Below are 24064 nucleotides of genomic sequence, written 5' to 3' on the forward strand. Positions count from 1 at the left end.
CACAAAATATTTAAAAAATTCTAAAGATTTTTGTGAAACTGTATTGAGCCAATATAAGACTGAAAATGTTGTCTTAATAATCAGGTCAGGTTGTTAAGATTAGTGAAATTCTTATAATGTTACACTATAGATTACTGAGTAATATGAGGAATACTACTTTGTCATAGAGATACCCCTTGCACAGTGGAATATCAATCCATCCTTGAGATATGTGATAAAGGAACCCTGTGCATTTGATATAGGTCACTTGCTATGCCTAAGTATGTATGTGGGTCAAATGAACGCAATAAAACAATAAAACTAAGAACATACAGACTTTTCAAACAAGATTTAAAAATTGAAAATTACCTAATTAATATGCAGAACCATGGTCTTAGAAGGTTAATTGCAAAATTCAGGACAAGCAACCATGACCTTAAAATTGAGAAAGGCAGACATAATAATGTACCGATGGATAAAAGAACATGTGATATGTGCAGCCAAAATATAATTGAGGATGAGCAACATTTTGTAATGAAATGTCCAGCTTACAGTCACCATAGGGACAAATTATTCCTGACTGCACAAAATAAAGTTCCAAATTTTGATAAAGAAAATAGTCAGAATAAATTCATTTTGATTATGGCAAACCATACTCTAGCACCAGCCTTAGCAGTCTTCCTAAAAAACAGCTATGGAACAAAACAGCAACAACTATCAGTGTATTAGGCTACATTTTGTGTTCATTCTTTATTCTGTATTCACCATTGGCTGCTAATTGTCTTTATTGTTTTTGATTTGTTTTATTTTTTTAGAAAAGTTTTTCTTTTTTGTTTTCTTTTTTAGATTGTAGTTTTTTTTTAATTTCTTTCTGTAAGACCCTTTTTATCTTTTCCTAAGGATTTTATACGTCTAATAAAAAAATACAAATACATACGGTAGTCCTGATAACTACAATCGTTTTCAGTAAAATACATAATATATGCATAAGCATGGATTTAGGGTATGCAAGGGTGTGATATGCAATGAAGTCTCGCATGATTTGACATGCATATGAATTGTGATATGATTCAAAAATCAATAGAGAGCAAATTAGCGAGTCTGTGAAAGAACTGGCCTGCATTCATCTCAGACAATGTCTAGGGTGCTAGTGTCTTTGATCATTTGCAAATTGTGGAATATGCTCATCTCATGTTTTTTTTAATACTAGTATGGTGATGTTCAATTTGACATGCACAGATTGTGATTGTTTTAAATTGAGAGTTCACTTCTTAAGATTTTCATATCACTGTACATGGTTATGAAAGTTGCATTCTCCTATCTTATAAATCTTTGATACATGTGTAAGATATATAAACTTGAGATAACTCTCAGTAAGAGTTGAAATAAAATATTATGGAAACATAAAACTAACTTTAGGTGGTCCTGGTGTGGTACTAATATTTAACTATTTGTAAATTGAAGTCTTTAACTTTTCTAGGGATAACAGTTTATTGGTTGAAGGTCCTTGGCCTATTAAAAGGAGCACTCAATAAAAAACATGGAATATTTTGAAAATTGACTGACAGTCAGACCACACAACTGTTGGGTTGAGACTGCAGAATCCATTAGTGCTGCCATGTGTTTGTAGTCAAATTGAAATAGAAATTGTAAACCACATGGATGTCACTTTTCTTGTTCTCACAATATTTATTGGTGTAATCAGAGTATTAACAGATTTTTGGAAATAATCTGATACAAATATATAACACTATGATAAATGTAACAGAACAAAAAGAGAGATGGAACTGTTCAAGCTATGAGAAGTTGGCCTATGAAACTTCTAACAGAGTATCTAATGGTTAACATAATTTCAAATGTTGCCAGCTGTCTGTCTCTGCGTCTGTCTGTCTGTGTACATCTTGTTGCACTCTACTACCAACTGATAGTCTGGGATAGTCATGTCGATAAATGACATGTATAACTTGTCTATCACCATATTTTGACATAACATAGAGAAGATAAAAAACGTTGTTTGAATCTTCTGGGTTTAACTATGGACTGATAACTATGGATTGTTGTAGCAGTGGTTCATTTTAGAAAGCTAATGTGTGTATTTTCGGAATTGTTATTCAGCCCCTGCAAAAAAGTCTAACCAATTTGAGCAAATGTCATGAACAAGCAGCATTGTCATACAGTGTACGCAAGACGCTCACATGAAATAGAACACCACAGCATCACAATTACCATTACCATGGTTACCATGGCTCGGATTGATACAAAACTCTGGTTGTAATCACTCATGTATGCTATTATCATCCAAAGAGAAAATATCGTGTGATTGTATTATCCAATGGCAAATTCTAACCTACTTTTATACTTAGGTTGGTCCTTTGTGATCAAATAAATATGTTTCTTTTTTTGCCTAAAACTAGAAAGAAAAAAAGAGAGAGTGTCCTCAATCATAACGTGCACCCTATTTTATTCCTGGAGAGTATTACTTTTAAAAAATTAGTTTGTTTTCGTTTTCATGTTTTTCTTAATGTTTAAATATTTCTCTTGAAAAACAATTTATTCAGACCTATTTTTGTCTAAATATCCTGCCCTACCCTGGCAGCCTCTGATTACATTCAGGAAATATTGTAACAAGTGATAAAGTAGTCAGATTACAAGTTGAAACCAGTGTGCTTGTATCATATCCAGGAGTATATCAATTCAAAAGATGTAGAACATTTGGAGAGACTGTATCAGCTTTACATGATTGATTAATATGCATGCCATACATATGACATGCTTAAGTATGACATCACGACTACTAGTAACCATGGTGACACCAATACATAAATGCATGAATATTGTTCCCCAACAAGTTGTTCTAGTAAGTTGTGTTTTGAGGTTCACTTTATAATTGTGGTTTATTTAGAGGTTGCCCTGGAATCTCTGAGTCAAAAAAGTAGAAACAAAAAATAAGAAATCCAATCTACATGGTATTATTCTCATCAGTGAGTGTTCTTAACTTTTCAATGCCACCTTTAATAGTATGTGATACAAACATTGTTATGTTGGACTTGTATAGCAAATACTTGACATTTTACTTTTAGTTGGTTTCACATTGACAAATAAGGTTGGATTTAGGCTCACCCAAATTTTAGGCTTATTTATTTACTGTGTGTGAACATGAACATTAATTTTTAGGCTGGTGTGAATAACCCATGCCTGGGAAGTAATGCCAGGGTCGGCCCTAATTTTAATCCCCTAGGTAGACAGGTCTAACTAAAGTATGAACAAGTGCCAGATTACGTATTCGCCACTATCATTGACTAAATTCAGGTTCGCAAGCTTTGTTGCACAGTCTTAAAACCTTCTCACAATTGCAATAACGATAGCTGGAACAGGAGTCAATTTGACTGCAGAGAAAAAAAATCATTGAATGCTATATGGATGGATGAGCAAATTCAACATGAAAGACACAAAGAAAAACATTTTTTAGAAGCTAGATAACAAGTTTAGAGAGTTTTTGCAACAAGGTTGCATGGTTAGCCCTCATTTGTTTTGAGTGATTGTGGATTGTTTTCAAAGTGCATTGTGCAAAAAATATTAACTTTATATAATTTTATATGTATTTGTAGTATATATGTTAAGTCACTCATCCCTTTCTGCTCAACAGCATGTACAGCCACAATGCCACAATGCACCCCCGCCCCACAAAACATGAACAATAAGTTGTGTAGAAGCTAGGCTTTGCACCATATGAGAACAGTAGTAGTTTTGTGTGTGGATCAAACACATTATATTTTGAAGTTGCTTAAGGAGAGGTCAGATAAGGTTAAGAGTGGAAATCTGTTGCATCCTGTGTTTGTTAACAAGCCATATATTACCATCACATACTGTGCATGGCTAATGAAAGACTGCCTTTACTAAATCTGTTGACTGAAATTACTGAGGGGTCAAGACCATTTGGTTATTTGTATACATGTATTGACTTCTATACTTTTGTTTATTAAATTTTGTTATTTATTCTTTTAATTCCAATAAACAATTCCCATATATTGTTATCAATATTTATGATTCATGTGTCAACTATGATTATTTATTTTATGAAAAATCAATATTTACATGTAATATCAAATTTTGAACTTTGCTTATTATGATTATTTTTTCTAGATTTACAAATGATATAAAAAGTATTGAACTAATGTTTACTAAGCACAATACTCAATACCTATCTCCTGCATATTTTTTAATAATTCATTTGTTTCAAAAAACTTGCTTATAACGCATACTTGTGTTCTATTGTATAGTTATAGGGTAGTGGTCATTTAACATTCTGGTTTTAAAATGCTGTATAAACGAATAATGTTCTATACACTATGGAACCAATGACAATACTTTGATTCAATATGACAACTGCCCTTTAAATAGTACAGTGCAATACTAAAATTAAAACCCGGTGAATAATTAATACAATTACAGTAATCTTCAATTGCATATATTAGGGACCATCGATATCTAAAACGTTTGCACAACAGACATAATCTCCTCGTTTAACTTTCATCCTTCTCCCTTCCAAACGAAAGTTAAGTTTGAAAAAATGGAACTTACTTTTAAAAAGTACAAGTAATTGAAATCATCTTTTAATAACCCTTTTCCTTAAAAAATAATGTTTGCCGTGCACAAGTTTTAATTATTGACAACTTCTAAAAACAATAATGAAATGCCATGTCCTGATAATTAGGTAAATCCGATAATGACTGAAATTCTTAGGAATGCATGTTTACCATTAACAGTGGGAAGGAAACCATAATATACCCTCCTGTTATCCCTTGAGGAACTATTGATTGAACTTCAGACAAGTAAATCAAGCTAGGTACATGATACACTGGAAATAATTAGTTGGCTACAGATAACACTTAGATCTACAGCCTGTTTTGTCAATCAAAATCGTGTACTAGATGAGGTTTGGGCACATGACCTTGTACTCTGGCTGCATGGACCCAGCGAAATCACTTACATAAAAAATACTGCATGGACAGGGCAGATAAGTTTTGGAACTCTTTTCCTGTTCCTGGTGATCCATCCACTCCGTTTTCACTTCCCTGATGTAATCTTTGTAAACAGCTGAACCCAATACATAATACTTTTGCATAAGAATTTATGAGTATAGTGTGTATAAGTCTGTGCTTGGTATTCAGGGTGATTTATCACTAAGCTAAGGGGTCTGACTTTAAGCTCATCACTTGCTGACTGCATGTTGTGTGAATAACGCATGAAAACGATACTTCTCTAAGAGAGTGAGAGAACCACGGCCAGAGATCATCAACCGTATTTTCACAACTTTTTCTGCACTATCATGTCGGCTCCCGATATGTCTGGGCTGATGGTCTGTGCGCAAGTTTTATGGAGCTGGATTGTTGATGCTATCAAATCGCTATGGATATTGTATGCATACCCCGAAGTTGCTAAACATGAAAACTGTCAGGAGGAGGAGGAGAACAATATTGATGCAAAAGTAAGAGATTCAGATGAAAAAAATCGTGACGTTGATGACCAGGTAAATTTTGTGACATTCGTCTACTACTAAGTAATTTGACCTGTGAACTTTAAATGTTTATGTTGAATTAATCCAACCATATCTTAAGTATTAGTATCCTGCGCTCCCCTCCCCAATAAACAGTACATCATATTTATCGCTTGTAGTAGAGTGTGTCAACATTATAAACAAAAATTACCACCGGTGCGTTAAAAAGTAAAGTTTGTTTTCACATACAACGTTTTGAGTTAAATCTTAAACGTTCATTTAAGATTTGCATGACATGCAGTAAGAAAATAAAAACACTGGTACATTTTTTGATATCTAAAACAAATCTTTTATTTATTTATCTACAACCCTGCTTGACCTTTGTCACAAGGCTATAATTATTATTTTTCAGTGCCAGTCATTTCTTCAAGATTTGTTTGCAAAGTTTTTTTTTATTTATTCTATTTGTTGATCAAAAGGCAAACCTAATCTAGATAAAAAAAAATGACTGACACACAAGACAAACTGACAAAACAGCAATGGACTAACATTACAGAAAACTATTTACTAATACATTTAATATCTAGAAACATTTGAAATACTTCATATGAAAGATGTTTAAAAAATTCAGTCACCTCATTGAATATATGCCAGTAGAGAAATAAATTAACTGAAAACAAAATGCTATATTAAAATTATAAAATAGTTAATGGTTAATTTTTTTGTTAACGTTTGTGTTTATTATACTGACAATTACATGCTTTCATTGCAAGTCAAATATATATATATATATATATCTTTATAAAGATATATATATACAGTGTATCCATGCTTGTACATGTAGGCTTGAGTCATAGTACTGCGGTATGTCTTCTCATTTCCTGTTGCATTCTCAAAATTTTTAAAAAGTAATAAGTATTACTACATGTAGGTGAATGAAAGACAATTTGCCTGTGTAACCGTTAAATAAATTTTGCCAAGAAACTTGAAGTTTCATATTAGAAACTCGGTAGATTGAGGAATGTGCACTGAAAAAACATTAAAAAAAAGTCTTACAATAAAACAAAATATTTTATAATATTGAATTATATCAATTTATTTGACAGAGGAATACCATAAAAGATTTAACATCATCTTCAAAATGAAAATGAAAAGGAAGAAAAAATAATTAATACAGTTTTCTTCCATTTCATAATAATTAGTAATTTTGTTTGTATCATCCCATTCATATAGAGCTTCCATAATGGTCAATCCCTTGTCTATAATGTTTTCACAATTGTAACTGGCATGTATAATGTGTATATTTGTTTTTAAATAATTATTCACTTATTAAATATCCATGACGATATCCTATCATACCCCTGCTGCTTAAAGAATTTGAAACCCAGAAAATCACTCAAATACTTATTCAAGAAAAGTTGTGTAATAATAATAATTTATGTTAATTAAGATATTCTGTTATTACATCATTTTTTGTGATTTTTTGCCCATTTTATGGTGTACATGTCGGTTCTTTTTAATGTATTGATCGTCTTGAGTTATTAAATTAAGTATACTGATAGTATAGCAAAAAGGTTCAGCTTGTTGACTGTATGTAAAACAAAAACAAATCACGATTCACTAACATTTCATTATTTCTCAAAGATATTTTAAATACTTTTTAAACATTTGTAAGTGCAATGACATCGGCATGCACCTCAAGTTTTACCTTTTTTTTGAGCACATAAAGTCAATGTTGGAAAAAGTTGACAGGGACTATGTTATTTCCAATGCCTTGTTAAATTTAATCTGCTCGTCTCGTCTGACCTTACATCCACTGATGCCCTTCATGGTACACCACCTGAAAAGCAGGAATTCTGGAATTACGACATTTTGAAGGAAGGGCATGACCCGAAGTGATTGCATTTAAAGTTGATCATGTTGTAAATGGTAAATAAGATAATTAGGAAATTTCTAACATTTTGTTTTGTGAACCATACATCTAGGTGCTGCAAAGACAATTAGCTGGTTACTGGGGGTAACCCTTTGAGCAACAAAATTAACTTTCCTCAACAATCACAAAATGAAATTTTTTTTCACAGATTTGTTTTTCCAAAATTTTGATTTGGTTCAAAAGATAAAAATTTGGCAAAATGTTTAGTTGGGATAATTATGGCACTCAAATTTGAGCGTTTCTCTTTCACTTTAATATTTTAGTAGCATTTGGAATGAAGAATTATACTTCACTATACAAGTTATAACACGGATCCCCCTTTTATATTCTTTATAACTTTGACATTTCACTGTGACTGTAAGTTGTTTTTCAAGGCCACTTTTGGTGATTTATTTATATTTGGGGTCATTGCCTAGGGTAACATAGGAAATTAAATTGTTTAAGTAAACATGGTGATATATGTACTGTGCAAAATTCAATGGCTATACTGGTTTGGTGTGATGCCAGTTGGCCTAATCTTTTTAACTACAATATGGCTTGAAACATTTCTTGCTGAATTCAAATTCTATGTTACAGAGCATTTTAAGCTTACATACCCAATGTATTATGAACTTCTCATTGTATTAGATGGAAAATTATTGTCACACTAAAAACTGACTAAACTTAATTTTTTGAAATGTTTAAACAATACTGAGCCATATTTTGAAATATCTAAAAATAATTTCACTATAGATACCAGTGCAAATATGCATAATTTTTAATATGACTTTTAGTAATGCTACTGAAAATATATTCATAATTATTCAATACTAATTTATATCAAGTTTATACTTTCTTTTAATTTCAAGCAAGATAAGTGGGTAAGATTTCATTTATACTGTTTAGAACTAGTTTTATTAGTAATGTATGTAGATGACCGTGGTGTCTATGGTCAAAATAAGTAATACTATGAACTTTTTAGTTTTCATGCGAGACAAATTTTGTGTGAAAAATGTGAACTTTGGTAATGATGAATATTTCTTGAAATTCTGAATTCATGAATGCTATAAAACCATGTAAATTCTTGGCATTTCAGTATTTGAGTGATTCTGTATATTAAACAGAATTTTTCATCTGCATGTGCTACTATTCCAGACACGCTTCTAATCAAGCAAATACAGTTCTGCTTAACTTTTTCAGGGCATTGTCAAAAATAATTTCAGTTTACTAAAAATTCAAAATCCACACAATGTCATTCTGTTAAACTTCCAATAAAATGCTAGTCTAACTTTCCCCTGTGACAATCTTGCACAGTGGTAAACTCTCGCTCGAAATGGTCACTGTCCTTTTGTCCTATTGCGCGTAGCGGGTAAATAAACCATTGACACCTAAATGTAATCAGTCGAAGATGCAACTTGTCAGAGGTCTTCTTCACGTTGACCAACATAGCATTACCATTAATGATTTATTCGACGTGCTTTGCGAGAAAAAAAAAAATTGTGCGATTGCGCACAAGTTTTCAGAACCAGAATCAAAACATTGAAAGCCGATTTTTGAGCAGCACGTGGAAGTACGGAAATGATATTGTTGGGTTCAAGGACGAAGATTGGGACTGTGGTTAGGTGCATTATAAAAGTGATCAATGAAGACAGCTGAGTCATCACCACATTGTTTTCATTCTTCACATAATATTATGTTAACTGTTGTAAAATGTGTAATTCCAAGATACGCACTATCCATTCTTGAACTAAGATAAAGTGCCATAGTCAGTATAGGATGCGTGTAAATAAAAAAAATTGTTGTACATGATTCATATCATATTATGCTGCCAAATATTAAAACATTTCATCAACATCCTGCCAGCACGTACACAAAAACTTTACATCTTAAAGTGACACTCAGGCTGTCACCATAGCAACAATCTGGATGGAGGTGATCAAATGGTTATTTTAATTTTAGAATAGAATAGAATAGAATAGAATAGAATAGAATAGAATAGAATAGAATAATTTCAAAGTTAAAAAGGTTGTAATAATGAAAATAAAAACTGTTAGGTGATTAACTCTGGAGAGTGTGTATTTCTAATTTTTAATGCGACCTGTATGTAGTGTACTAGTACTATTTTTAGTTGTTTTTCATTACTACCCATGATGCACCTGAATTTGTCAGAATCATTGAGTGTCTGGATAAAAGATGAGAAATCTATATATATATAGTGAGTTATTACTATTTAATAATTCATATTTGAAAGTTAGTGGGCTAAATTAAAAAAACAAAACAATGTAAGTGTATATAAAATATTTAATACCCTTACTTTAGCTATTACAAATTTTCAACTTTTAATCAGTTTCAAGACAAAAATTCCTCATTTGTTTTGCCAAGTTTTAGCTACCACTTGTCAACCCCCAGCGCTCACAAAACAGTGAATGTTTACATTACAGTTTTTATAGAGCAAGCTAGTACATGTAAATATAAAATGATGAGAAATCATGTTAGGAGTGAAGCTTGGTCACAATTCAAGCCTTTTTGTGATGAAAGTTACGACTGTCAGAGCCAGGTTTATCACTTTTAGCCGCATTTCGTTTGATTGAACTGCATATCACGTTTTGTATACTGTAAATAAACTTTATTTCCTTATATATGTATATGTGTAGAAACCAAAACCAAATCGTCAGATTTTTTTAAAAATATTCTATTGTATGTATGGTGAAGATAAAAACAAAGCAGGGAACTTGAAACCATTAAAAGAGCTGTAGAAAGCTAAACTATCCACAGTTCAACACACAACCTGATTGTTAGACACTAGGTTAATTTAAAAGCTTGTAATTTATTCAAGTGTCATCAACTTATCTTTGCATCACAGGAATAGTATGTGACAGGAAATAGCTCTCCATCATTTGAACTTTGTACAGAGTGGCTATCACCATAGTTACATCTTGTAAACACATACAATGTAGTTGCATGGCCTATATCTGATAACACACTGACCAGGTGAAGAAAGTTCACACTATGACACTGCCTAGATTCAGCAAACATTCCTTGTCACAGCTGTACATGCACATGTGTTCTGAGTTGATTTAAAGCGTACTATGACAGTTTTAGGATATGCAATATTGTGAATGTATTCTGGTATGTTTTAATATACAAGAGGCAACCAAATATGAAAATTGAAAATAACTAGAGAAATCACAATTTTATATTATAGTACAGGTACATTTTTGCTGACAAACGCAACAGTTTATGACATATTTGAGCAGTTTTTTGAAAAGCAACATGATGTGAATTTGACTGACATTATATTTTCTAAAAAATGACTAAAGTTGACTTTTGTGTTTCAAGGGTTTAAAAACACAAACAACTTTATTTTCATGTTGATTACAATTTTTTTAAAGCGATTGTCCCACTGGATACCCAGGCATTTTTTTATGGTGGTCTCAGACAATCCAGAATTCAAATAATGCAGACAAATTCAGATGTTTCAAGGAAGTCATGGATACTGTGTCCATTATGTTTGTAGAGTATGTCATGCCAGAAATAATTGAAATAAACATTATTCTGTTTATTACTTATGTTGGTGTAAATAGGAATACATGCACAAGCAAAGTTATTCTAGTTCTCAAATTACACAGACATATTAGTCATTTTTCACTTTAAATGTTTCAATACAAACTATTTTCAATCAAAGACTATGGTATGTATATTATCATCCCAGTGAATTGCCGCTGAAACATGTACAATTTTTGAAAATATTTTTTGTATTAGCGTGATGATGTTCATAGACACACTACAAGCTTTTGACTTATAGTGGTAAAACTCTTACATCATTTTCCCAGCTGAACAAAGAAAAATACTTACTGTAAAATCTGTATTAGAAGCCGCGGCTTCTATTAAAATGGTACAATGCAACAGAGGGGATGCGGCTTCTATTAGAGCATCTACACATATGAGAAATGGTGAATTTTAGATTCTCAATTATTCAAAAAGAATGGGTGCGACTTCTATTAGGGATGCGGCTTCTAATACAGATTTTACGGTAATACTATATTAATTATATTTGGGTAGTTATATTATTATATCAAATAAATCTTAACACAGAAACTCTGACACTCAATCTTGACAAACTTCCAGGTCACCCTCATGTGAATAAAAATATGCAAATTAAAAGAGTTCATTGAATTTTATTAAGTTTTATCATGGACTCAATTTTTCCTTCATGGATGTATAATTTCAACAGCTTTAGCTTGATGACGAATTAATTTTTACAAACACACCCAGCTATATGCAACCAGGCGCCCATTTCACATTACAACACTGAAACGAGCTGCACTCTGCTTGAGAATATGTCAACACCATTCTCGTTTTAAAAATACACCATACATAATATGTAGATATACCAGTACTGTCAAAACACACAAAATACATAATAAAAACACATTGAGCCATCCAACATCACTCAGATTCTTTAGAAAGATGAACTGCGCAACTGCAGATCGAATGTCTCAAAACATGTAGCTAAGAGTACTTGTGAAACTCATGGTATAAAATGCGATTAAAAATCACGCGAAATCTCTACAAAATCCAAGTTTTCACTCCAATACAATGGTCAAATAGTGAAAGCAAACATGGCAAACTAATTTGTCCTTGAGTATTTCTGTGCGTCTTGTTCCCTTGACAAGTTATTGGCGTAAATCAGATAAATTCACGAGGAAGGTGCCCAGATGGAGGTAGAGATACGAATATGTAAGCAGGTAGACACAAAATATGTCTTCCTGTAATGTGCGATTCTGATTGGCTGTCATGGTCATGAGGTATAATAATTGAAAACTAGTTGTTGAATAACAATTGTTTGTTGAATGAATTAACACATTCTAATTATCGAGTAAAATTAAAATATCATTGGATTAGAAAATACGACATTAAAGGGTGGTAGTCGTGCAATGTTTGTGTTTGTGCGACACTAATTTTTTCACAATCGAATACGCTCTTCTTCTGGAAATTACAAGTACGAGTTTTGACCTTAGCGGCACTTGCACTAATTACCGTTGATGACTCGTTCAATACCTCTCAATCACTCAAGAAATTACCGAGTTTAAGCTTGGTAACATCTCAGTTCGTACTTGTTGGTCTGTGTAACAGTCAAAGTCACCATCTTTGTTCATATGAGACCCATATCGCGCACATGTGTGGCGCGAAGACCTCCACCCTTTAATCAGCATGCATTTTGTGCAAAGGAATTTTAAAGAATTATATCAATCTTGACAAGGGTCAATGTCTGGGACCTAATTGCTTCAGATATTGCATTCATGTACTTGTTAGTAAGCTCTTAAACCCAGGATTTTACACAGCTAAGCTAAGCGGTATGTGGCTTGAGGCAAACATTCGTGACTAACATTACGGTTCACTTTAGCTTAAGCTACATCTAGGTGACATAGCGTGAATACGATAATAATAATATCTGCAGTGATACCATAACAATTAATGGAAAGAATATACAGTGTTTTATGTTTCTGTTGATTAAATGTATTAATTTTAATAGATCTCATGTCATACAGTTAGAAATATGAGATGTTATTCACCCCATAGTTGGTAATAATATCTTACCAAAATTGATACTGATAAATATATGTCTGCAGAGTGAAACTGAGAAAACTTGGAAACCATAATGAGCTCATTATACACATGGGTCTGATTAAACACCAACATGATAAACTGTAAATTCCTTGGATTTTGAGTCAGAATATACTCTTTGAACGCCATTTTTTTCCCTACCAAAATTGTGGAACACTTATTTATGTATTTTGGGTGGTTAATTTTTAACCAAATAAACATAATTGGTCATTTGCTACATGACTTGGTCAAAATTCTGGAAAATACAAGATGAAATTATGCAGGTTTTTTTGGTGAAAGTTGAAGTCACTTTCTTTTAATCTGTACTAAGTAATGCCATCAATTTATCATACTGAAAAGGTTTCTCACTGTATAAACAGTTTCTGTGGATTACTAAGTTTGGCAAGATTCAAGCAGGAAACTATATGTTATTAACCTTGGATCTGAGAAACTATAGAGTGTTCTACTCACTATATATTTGTGCTAATGCATAGGTACAAAGCTGGTAATATTAAAAACTGCTTTCATTTTGCGATTGACAAATTTTGCCAGTGAAAATCATCAAATTTTGCAGTTATGGTATTTTATCTAGGGGTGTAAAGACAAAGAATGACTGCTATAGTATAGCATGACAGTATCACTAAAATCAACCAGAGACTCAAGTTTGATAATTTGCTTCGTTGTCACCTTAATATGTGTGTAACAGTAAAGGATGTATAGCAACAGGGATTCATAAGATAAGGGTCTACAACTGATGTGATACACAAAGAAGATTTCATGTGAATTGATTGACAGTCATAAATTGCTAGAAATACTGATCAGTGTCAAAGAACTCAATATTTGTCTGATCGGGCTGTTTTGATAAGCTCTTGCTCATTTGCAATCATCTTCACGAGTCAAGATTTATTTATTTGGCCATCACCTCACTATTATACCTTGGCAGAATTTCCACTATAAACCTGTATTTACTCTTGAAGATATCAAATACAATGGTGCTTGCTCTGGTTCTTTTCCATGGTAAATGGAACATGAAGTCAAGTATAAAGTGCAAAGTCACATGTTTCTGTCAGTTAAGCAATACCTGATATAATCTATTTGTTTGAATTTGAAATTGATGTGGGTAGTTGTTACATCATTCAATTTAACTGAGGTGAAATACAGGTTTTCTTGACACAATCACGCAATACCATGCATGGCTGGCTTTAGCGAAACCGTTTGAACTGGATGATGATTCACAATGAGCAAAGCATTTTGCAAAAAGCAAACTTTTTCAGTGTGATGATTATTTTGCTTTTTTCTGAATAAACCATTCCTATGAGTCCATTGCGATATGTGATGCCATTGGTTAGAAATTCAATTGATTAATTTGCACATTGAAATGTTACCATAGATATCAATGTGGCACACTCTTATTTTATAAATCTTTGCTACTATTGAATTCATTGAAGAGAGAATACCTCTTGTGCTTATAGATAAAAACAACAGCATAAATAAGATCATCATAGAGGGAGCTGTCTAGGGTTGTATTACAGGCCTCCACTAGACTTAACCCATGTCATAACCGAATTTACACATGTAAAAAATATGTGGTTAGTTTAATAGAGTGAATGTTCCCAAATCAAGCTGATTAAACCAGAATACATTGTTGAAAATCCCTGGCCTCTTTGACGGCACCTTATAGTTACCACAAAAAGAGTAGATAAATATGCCTGCATTTGTAGTATTTACTAACTTGAAATTTCCAAAAGAAGTGTTTTTCAATCAAATTATACTTAAATATTTAGACTTGTTATTCTAGTATCATATTTAATAAAACAGTTTGAAATACAAACACGGCATTTTTTGCAAAAAGTTGTTTACAAAATAAAGAGAGTTACATTGGTGGGTACCTCACCAGGATACACAATCTAATTGTGGAGTGATACCTATAAATGTGTTGACCTGTGAATGTAGGACAATGACCATTTTGTTTCCACCCTTCTAGCACACATGAGATCTAACACAGAATGACATGTTTATTTTTATGCATTACTTTAGTTACTTTTTTCTCATCTGATGTTTATGTTAGTTCTCTTTAGCTCTGGAATTCCAGGGCAAGAAGTCATTATAGAGGTTTGACTTCACACTTCGAGGTGAAGCAAGTATTGTATCCATTTTGTTTGTGTGAAAAACGTGGGATCAATTGTGCGTGTTTGGATGGGACATTGCTACAAAAGTAAACAAGTTGTGAGGATAGACTCAATCTGGTAGATATTATCACCTTATATAGATGGTTTTGAATGAGTGAAAGGTGTGATGTAAAATTTACCACAGAATGATTATTATAATAAAATAAATGGATTTACCCTATTTGCACCATTAGTTGGAATTCACAACTGTTTTCCTGTGGTCAAAATAAGTTATATTTCAATTACTGTAGAATACTTTATTTTTCGCTTGGAATTTATTTTTGCTATTTTCGCTGAAGGGATGAAAATAAAATCTAGCGAATATACTTTTTTTCCTATATTTCACATTCAACTCATCAAAAATCAGTGAAAATAAATTCCATACAAAACGCCCAAAAAGCCTTTTCAGCGAAAATTTATTCCAGCTAAAATAAAGTATGTCACAGTATTCAGTCTAAAACAAATATGATTGGTTTATATGCAATTCTATTGTTGTTAATCCAATGCAATCAACACATGACATGAAAGTGATAAGTACATCACACTAATATAATAAATATACATCCCTAATGTTGTAAATAATAATGAAAATAATGACGGCTTGCTACATAAAAGTACTGTAATAGACTTTGTATTTGGGAGTCAGTCTTTTGTATCCTCGGGGGCGGAGCTACGTCACAGACGTTCTACGTTGCTAAGATGCGCATCACTGTAGCACGTATTTCTATGGGCTTTGTGTGCGCTGCTGTGGAACGCCGGTGGAGCCGGTGAAAATTCGAGAAAACAACACAAACTCAACTTTGAAGTAATCCTGAACAACCAAATTGATATATGTTACACACATAGAGCTAATCTTGTTACACTGTTCAGGGGACTCTCAACAACATTCGCAAAGTACCGTTTTCTGCGAATTTTTGGTCTTTGTTTTCACCGCGAGAGTTGCCAGGCAGTAGAAAATGCCCGGATGTCCGCCCCCGAGGATAATCAAAATCAGCCATTTTCTCCTTATTTACGCCCTTTGTAATTGTTATTTCTATCATAGACCCTAGGGTTTATGATTTTATTAATTTTTAAGATATTTGAGCCTGCTCTAAAGATGGAAGCGACTCATTTGTGTGAAGTTTTCACACCGGAATATCATTTTTACAATCATTATCTATGGAATGTATTATTCCAGTGTGTGCCCTATAATTTAATTTCAAAAACAAAACTTCCAAAAGTAACTTAGACTCAAATAATGCAGAAAAGGTGATTTTGAAGGACATCAAGATATTCAAGTGTGGCATCTACAGTAATAAATTTTGTGGCTTCAGTGTGTTCATTTGTATGTCAGCACAAAATGAAGTTTTAATTTCAACTACAGAGGGCGCAGTTCATTGACTAGGGCGTGTACAAGTGATGTGAGTTAAAAAAGATGCATTCGTGAAATTAGCGTAGAAGTTTTTATAAATCAAAATAAAGCTACTTTAATACAAGATAGTGGCTAAAAATATTATTGTATACAAAAGTGTATCAATAACTCAACTTTTCATTTGAATAAAATAATGGGCTTTTTAGTGTCGGTTTTTCTTTTCCATAAAAATATTAAGAACTACTAGGAAAGGATTTCCTTTTTTAAAGCAAATAAACTTAAATCTATTTATCAGTCTGGTTAGGAGATTATATCGTCTTTTGTACAACTCAAATCCAACTTTTTTTTCCTTAATAAACCTGCTTAATTTTTTTTGTTTTTTTTCACACATTGTCATCAAAAACTGTAGCCTAATAGGAAATTATGTTCGTCTGCTCTAAAATTATCAAAAAATTGTAGAAATTTTTAGAAAAATGTTGGGCTAAAAATTTGGCGGGAAATATTCTTGCATTCAAAGGGTTAATGACATAATGTGTAACCATATAAGGAGTCTCCACTAGAGTGTAGTTATGGCAACAAGTGTTGTAGCTCATTTAGTAAGTGGAATGTACATCAACAACAAAATTATCACTAAAGATTAAGTTGCTATAGAAACTGTATGACATGGACAAGTCCAATATCAGATTTGTTTACAGTTAAACTTTAAGTGTAGTGCATTGGGAGATATAATACTACATCATTAATACTGTCGTATGTTTACAAATTAACTTAGAATAGTCCATTTTTGTTAGGGAAGACAGTTTTTCCACCAAGATTTTAGTGAAAATTTTTGCACATTATGATGTAATGTAGAATACTTTATTTTCGCTATTTTCGCGGAAGGGATGATTCCTTGAAAATAAAATCCAGCGAATATACTTTTTTTTTCTATATTTCACATTCAACTCATCATAATGAGTGAAAATAAATTTCATACAAAACGCCCAAAAAGCCTTTTCAGCGAAAATTAATTATTTTACAGTATTTCTCAGCAATTCTTTAATTTCACTTACTTGAACTTACTTGTTTTTTGAAAACCCTATTAAAAATACTTCACATGAACAAAGAGATGTGGTGTCAAACCCTAATCTAAAATATTTCATTCCAACCTTTGTTAATTGTTTGATGGAATTGGTCTTGAACCAAAATTGAAATAAATATATGCTTTCATACTTTTGATATTGCTTAATAAGGGATATGCCAATCTTTCTTGATAGAATAGTAAATTCCCATGATGCCTTGATTCTGGTATAAATAAACAATCTATTTGTACTAGGATTCAAACATGTTGTTTTAGAACAATATTAAATGCATAAGTCATGTGACAACAGTCGTTCTTTACTCAGTCTACTGGTATTAGCGAAAAAACAGCTTTGTCAATTATACAATTAACAATTTGTTCATCCAAAAAAACAAATTCAAACATATGTACCAGTAATCCTAGCCAAAGGCTCACCTATTATATTCCATACAAGTATTTCTTCTACAAATGCCCTTCATCTAAACTTTCTTGAGGTTTACCCCCTCTTATCAGAATGGAACAGCCCAGCAGTGCTAAATTTGAAACTGTTCTGTGTGTGTTTCAATCAGACCCCTTATCACAATAAGCAGACATGTCCAAAAACATTAATAGTGCTCAGGGCTACTGGTCTGTTGAGTCTCACATCTGAACACACATACTGTGTTCTAGCATGCACAGAAGTAAGCTCTCTTATCCATTCCGATTTCATTATGTCCAAACGCTGGCGATTCAGATATTCGACCAAGAGAAGAGCAGTCAATGTGCCCGTTCATCATCAGCCGCTTGTGATCTGCGATTGCTATCTTTGGACCTCAGTGGTAGGTGTTTGAAATTTAAAATGTTGTTATTTTTTTTGGAAATTCTATAGCTTCACATTTTGTTCTAATTGGCTGTACTGATATCAGTTGTTTTTGTGAACGATTTGTGTTCCTTGATGAAAATTTTATAATTGATAGTTTGTTCATTACCATGTTTTTTCTTCACCGATTGAAAACAAATATTAACTAAAAGTATGTCTTTCACAATATGCCAGTAATATTTCTTTATTTTATATATTTTATTGTATATTTTAATATTTTCCCCCAAAATGTTGATCAAAACCACTAGCCTTTGAGAAACTGTCTATTTGAACCAAATATAACGAAAAAATTATAGAAAAATACATAAAATTTTGACGGAAAAAATTTCGTCAACGAAAAGTTTAAAATATGTGGGTTTTATTTATGACAAAACTATGGGAAAAATTTTCATATAAGTAAAATTGACTTGAAAACAAATTTATAAATTGTATCTCAGCGTAGTAAAGACTCACAAAGCATTGTAAAAGAAACACTGCATTCCTTTGTTCAATCATCAGTTTCGCATCATAAAATAAATCATTACAGACAAACAGTTCAAAAGATCATTTTTCATTTTGCTTGAAATATGATGACGAAATTCCCTTTGTGTTTTCCAAATGCTCATGTAAAGTTCATGGAAAATTTTCTTTTTCTGTAAGGTGTTTAAAAAAAATATTATTTAAAACAGTTATTCATATTTTAATACAAAATGATGATTCTTTCACATAAAAAAAGTTAACAAATTCAATTTTGCATTTGTATCAGCAGTTGAAAGTTAGATAATGTTTATTTTCTTACTGGGCTGGTAAAAGGAGATAGGTTTGTGGGAATTGATCCCAGATAACCCCAATGGCAACCATATTGCAGTCATGGAACTCAATGTTATCATTCCTGTGCAAGAAAGAGTCTTTTTGTCATGGTTTGGGAAAAAGAATTGGATTCTTTGAATATTTTTCTCCAAAGACTCTGCGACTTGTGTCCAACTCAAATAAACTTTGAAATATTTACAATTGAAGAGGTCTTTAATACACTATTTACTAACTGTAAATAGAAATCTATTAGAGTTCTGAAAGCTTTTCTCCATCATCATTAATTTTGTTTCTTAACATTTGAGTTTCTCAAGTACCAGTATATTATTATACATCTGTCACCGTAACGCCATAAATTACAGTGTGCCGTAATTTTGTGGTATTTTATGGGGTATTTTCATCCTACCATATTAGGAAATGCAAATTCCAAATATGGAATGATTACGCGTTTAAGCATCCACTAAGGCTTAGTCTTTTCCACGAAATGAAATGAAACAAAATAAAACGAAACGAAACCCTAACCCTAACCCTAACCTTAGATTTTGAATGACCTCAAACATCGTTACGTCCGTATTTCAGAGTGTGAAATTTTCTCAGATATTATTGGGTCAATGAAAAAAAAAATGCGAGTTAGGGTTAGGGTTTGGGTTTGGATTTGGGTTTGGGTTTCGTTTCGTTTCGTTTCGTGGAAAAGACTAAGCCATCCACTAATAATAAAAACAAACATGGCTGCCACCAGGGTTTGACCGGACTCTATACAAAGAAGTTCGCTGATTCTGTTCTAAACATTTTGGATTTCAGCATTCCCATGATGTATCCTTGGACGGAAAAGATGTATAATAATAATGTTATTACGATGATATCTCAAAGTATACACTTAGACAGTACACCATTGCATCGACCTCCACTGTGCGACGGTTGATACTCTCGCTGTACTGTCTTCGTGCATACTTTAAGGTATCCTCGTAATAATCTCATATTATTAACTTGCATACTGAATATGTTATTGTAAAGAAGCAAATGTAATAATATATATCTAGATACTAATCATCACAATAACCATCATATTAAGTCTTTACATATTTTCATTATATAATTACACTGACTTTCATAAAAATATTTAGAATGAGTTATGTGAATAAAAATAGTAATTATTATAAAAGAATGTCAAAATAAAATCATTTTCTTATGGAAGTATGTTGGATAATAATTCTGGTTTGGTTGATAGATATTAACCAATTTTTAAACTGATTGTCAACAGTGAGGTGCATTTTTTTCCATTTTTTCTGTTATATACAATTTTTTGGCACTCTGGAAAAATTACCCAATTCTACTGTTGTGTGAAATTGAGTTTGTTTCTTTTGACCTTTTGACCTTTGTAAACATTTTGTACCCAAGAATACCATCAAATTCTTGAATCCTGGATATTTCTGGCATTATTTTTTTAACGCTTTTAAAGGGAGGCGGTCATCTTGCCGTGCATCTCTGAGATTTGTGTTGATAAACAGTGATTTCTTCACAACGCAATGTAATGCTCATGCTCCCAGTGGCAAGGATGAATGGTAGTTTTGATCTGGCCGACTGACTCCTTAGAGTCTTTTGATCTCTTCCAATCATCTCAGAAATTACCTGTTAATTTGTGTCATCATTTTGTGTGTGTTGGGTCACCATCCTTTTTAATTTGAAAGTCAAAACTCGCACTGCATGATGACCACGGCCCTTTATTTACTAGTTATACCACACTTATTAAGTTCCACTTTATTTTCTTGCTCAGTCTATTTTTGACTTACTTTGTATAATTGACTTGTTGGATCATGTTATAAGTATGTTCCATACAAACTAACTTCACTAAACTCACTACACTCTTGAGGGCATTTCCATAAACCGTCCACTCTCAGTCCCATGTGTTCTATTAATAAACTGTCACAGAAATTTATACCCATGAGTGTTATTCCATCCCATGTCAATTGTCAAATCTGTTTAATGCCTACCTAGGGCTCAGGAAGCCCAGTAATTAAAAACAATCAACATTCCTAAAACTGATTGGTCAGAATTGAAATTCAAGCGTTGGATTTTCGTCATAAGATGAGGTGTTACGTTTAACGCATTTCCATGTCTTCCTTTCAATGTATTCCTTACCTATAATACATTGCTTTCTGTGCAGTATATGTATATATATAGAATGTTTAATAGGGAGATCATTACTTAAATACCATTAGATTAGAGGCAACTGTTGCTACTTAAAGTGATTACATTCCTCAGTTCTGGAAAGTGTCACAATTAGGTTATTTTTAGTTTGTTTATTGAAAAATCCCAAGGTCAATGTAAAACTTCTTCTCAACTTGAATTTACTAAGCTTGCTGGTTTAATGTTTTCTCTTGCACTAATTCAATATTTTGATATTATTATGGAATTAAATATTACATCAACAAAATTTCACAATTAAATTTTTGGATCATCTATATAGAAATATATCTGTTGATATAATATAATTTTTTTGCATAAGCAAATTCACTGTATGAATTTCAAAACTGAACTGGTGAATAATAAATTTACTGTAATAGGAAATAATTTAAAGTAAACTTTTGGCATCTTCAAACAAGAAACCTGCAAATTTTGTTGATAAATTCCGATCAAAGCCTGTAGCACAATTATCTCTATTTGGTCCAAAATTATAGAAATATTATAGATATTATAGAAAAAGTACATAAAAATGTGCATCAAAATTTTGGTGTGAAAAATATTCACTCCTTGCTTGTCTCATTGTATTTGCATCTCACAGAAGTTAAAGCAGTTTACATCTATTATAATATTGCAAATATTTTTCCATGACAATAATGGTAAAGAAAATTTCCCAAAGTTATCAGTTTTCATGTTATATGACTAAGTTTAAATTTATGATATATTGATTTATCACTGTCTCTATTATGCAACATTTTTTACTCATTTTCAGTTTTAAACCAAATGATCAAAAATGTTGAAATATATGGGAAAAAAATTAATTTCATAAAATAGATTAATATGTAAAATACAATATTTCTTTTCTGAATTCTGAGGAGAAAATATGGTCTTGGTTTGAATATTAAAATGCGAAATTATATTTAACACTGTATTCTTAACAAAGCCATGCCTACAAAAAGCGTGTTTTTAAAATTTATCGATGTTGCTCACAACTGTATCCATTGACCCCTGCATTTTCCCAGGGTTTCTGTCATAGAACATAAGGTGGTATCATATTGGAAAATAAGGCAGGCCTTAGGCTTAGCAAAGTTTTAGGCTGGTGAATAGATTTCATTCTTATCAACTCCCCATCTTTACATAGTAATTGATTCAATGTTTGTGTAATGTTCAACACTGGATAAGATTCAATATCCAAACCATTACTGAGTTTGTTTGTTTACATAATGCTAACCAGTGACTTTATAAACAAATCTGCAGACTCAGTGGAGTAGACATCCCCAGAGTACCATCTCTACTTGTTCTCTATGGTATGCTAATTGTCATGCAGTCACCCCCATAGAAATGCAGAATGGTATAGTCTAAAAACTTTTCAGACTTTTGTTTATGGCACAGTGCAAAAGTTAATGGTATTTGCTAGACAGTATTCCTCAATTTTTTTACTCCAAAATATTGTTTGAGCAGCCGACCGTGAAATGAGTTTAGAAACCACTCTTGAGAAACTGACCTAGAAAAATTTCTAAAAAATACCAGTGGTAAAATATTTGCATTAGGGTTCTAGTCAACAGAACACAACATTATAAATGATAATTATTATTATTATTAATCCTTTATTTCAGGCCAAAAAAGTCCCATATTAAATACATAACAAACACGAACACTAATAAATACAACGTCTAAGATTAGTCCAAAATTTGGATAAGAAAAAACTGTCAGAGTTGACACAAGTACGAATTAAAGCATTATCGCTCGTAAGTAGGCGCTGACTGAAGTTATATAATGCCTTGCGTTGAAGAGATTCAAAGTTGAAAATATTTCTATTCACGCAATTACCACTGGCGCTGCTAGCCCGTTTAAGGCTAAAGATCAATCTTATAGCGTTATTATAAGCCACTCGCACAGTATTCACAATTTGTGTACGATAATCACACCAAACATTCAGACAATATATACTGTATAAATACGTTCTAAATAACAAACACTTATCGTACTCTGAACTTTTTATAAATTTTCGTAAAATAAAATTTGCCCTAGCATAAATACACCGCAATTGTCGCTTCATATCAGCTTCATCCTTGCCATCTGATGACACCATATAACCCAGGTACTTTTTCACTGAGACGAAAACCAGAGGTTTACCATACAAGTACACGCTTGGGATCCTTGTTTGTCCCCACGTTTTTGGAAAAAATGACATGCATTCTGTCTTAGTAGTGTGGAAAAGAATGTCAAACTCCTCACCATAACACTCGCAGATCTCAACGAGCTTTTTCAATGATTTGACAGAAGGTGAAACTAACAAAATATCATCAGCATAAAAAAGATGATTCATTATTTTACCAGCTAAATGACATCCAACACCCGCTTGTTGCAGCCTAGTACTGAGATCATCAATATAAATTGAAAATAACGTCGGCGAAAGAATGCTTCCTTGTCGAACTCCATTGGTCACTCTAAAGGACGCAGATATTTCTGAAGCCCATCGGATACAAAAAGTTTGACCTCGATACCAATGCAATAGACAACGCACAATGAATACAGGCATTCCCCTATCAAGTAATTTTTTTTTTTTTTTTTGGTTCGAAAAATTACAAAATGGCTGCCGTAACTAGAAATATCCAAATTTAGTATTACACCAACTGCCCTTCCCATCCACCAACCCAC

General features: G+C 32.3%; 1 protein-coding gene across 2 annotated transcripts in view; it reads left to right on the forward strand.

Moving 5' to 3' along the window:
* Window positions 1-24064, forward strand: part of LOC100376917 (ras-GEF domain-containing family member 1B-like) — a 90553-nt gene that overhangs the window by 19695 nt on the left and 46794 nt on the right. The window contains exon 1 of one of the 2 annotated variants that reach the window (XM_085493981.1): window positions 5153-5509. The exons of the other annotated variant lie outside the window; for it this stretch is intronic. Coding sequence (XP_085350107.1) covers window positions 5309-5509 — 201 coding nt within the window. The 5' untranslated portion in view covers window positions 5153-5308. Of the gene's footprint in view, window positions 1-5152; window positions 5510-24064 lie in introns of those variants that run through there. 2 annotated transcript variants of the gene reach the window in all.

Source organism: Saccoglossus kowalevskii, chromosome 19, assembly GCF_978046115.1.
Source record: "Saccoglossus kowalevskii chromosome 19, keSacKowa6.1, whole genome shotgun sequence".
Lineage (NCBI taxonomy): Eukaryota > Metazoa > Hemichordata > Enteropneusta > Harrimaniidae > Saccoglossus > Saccoglossus kowalevskii.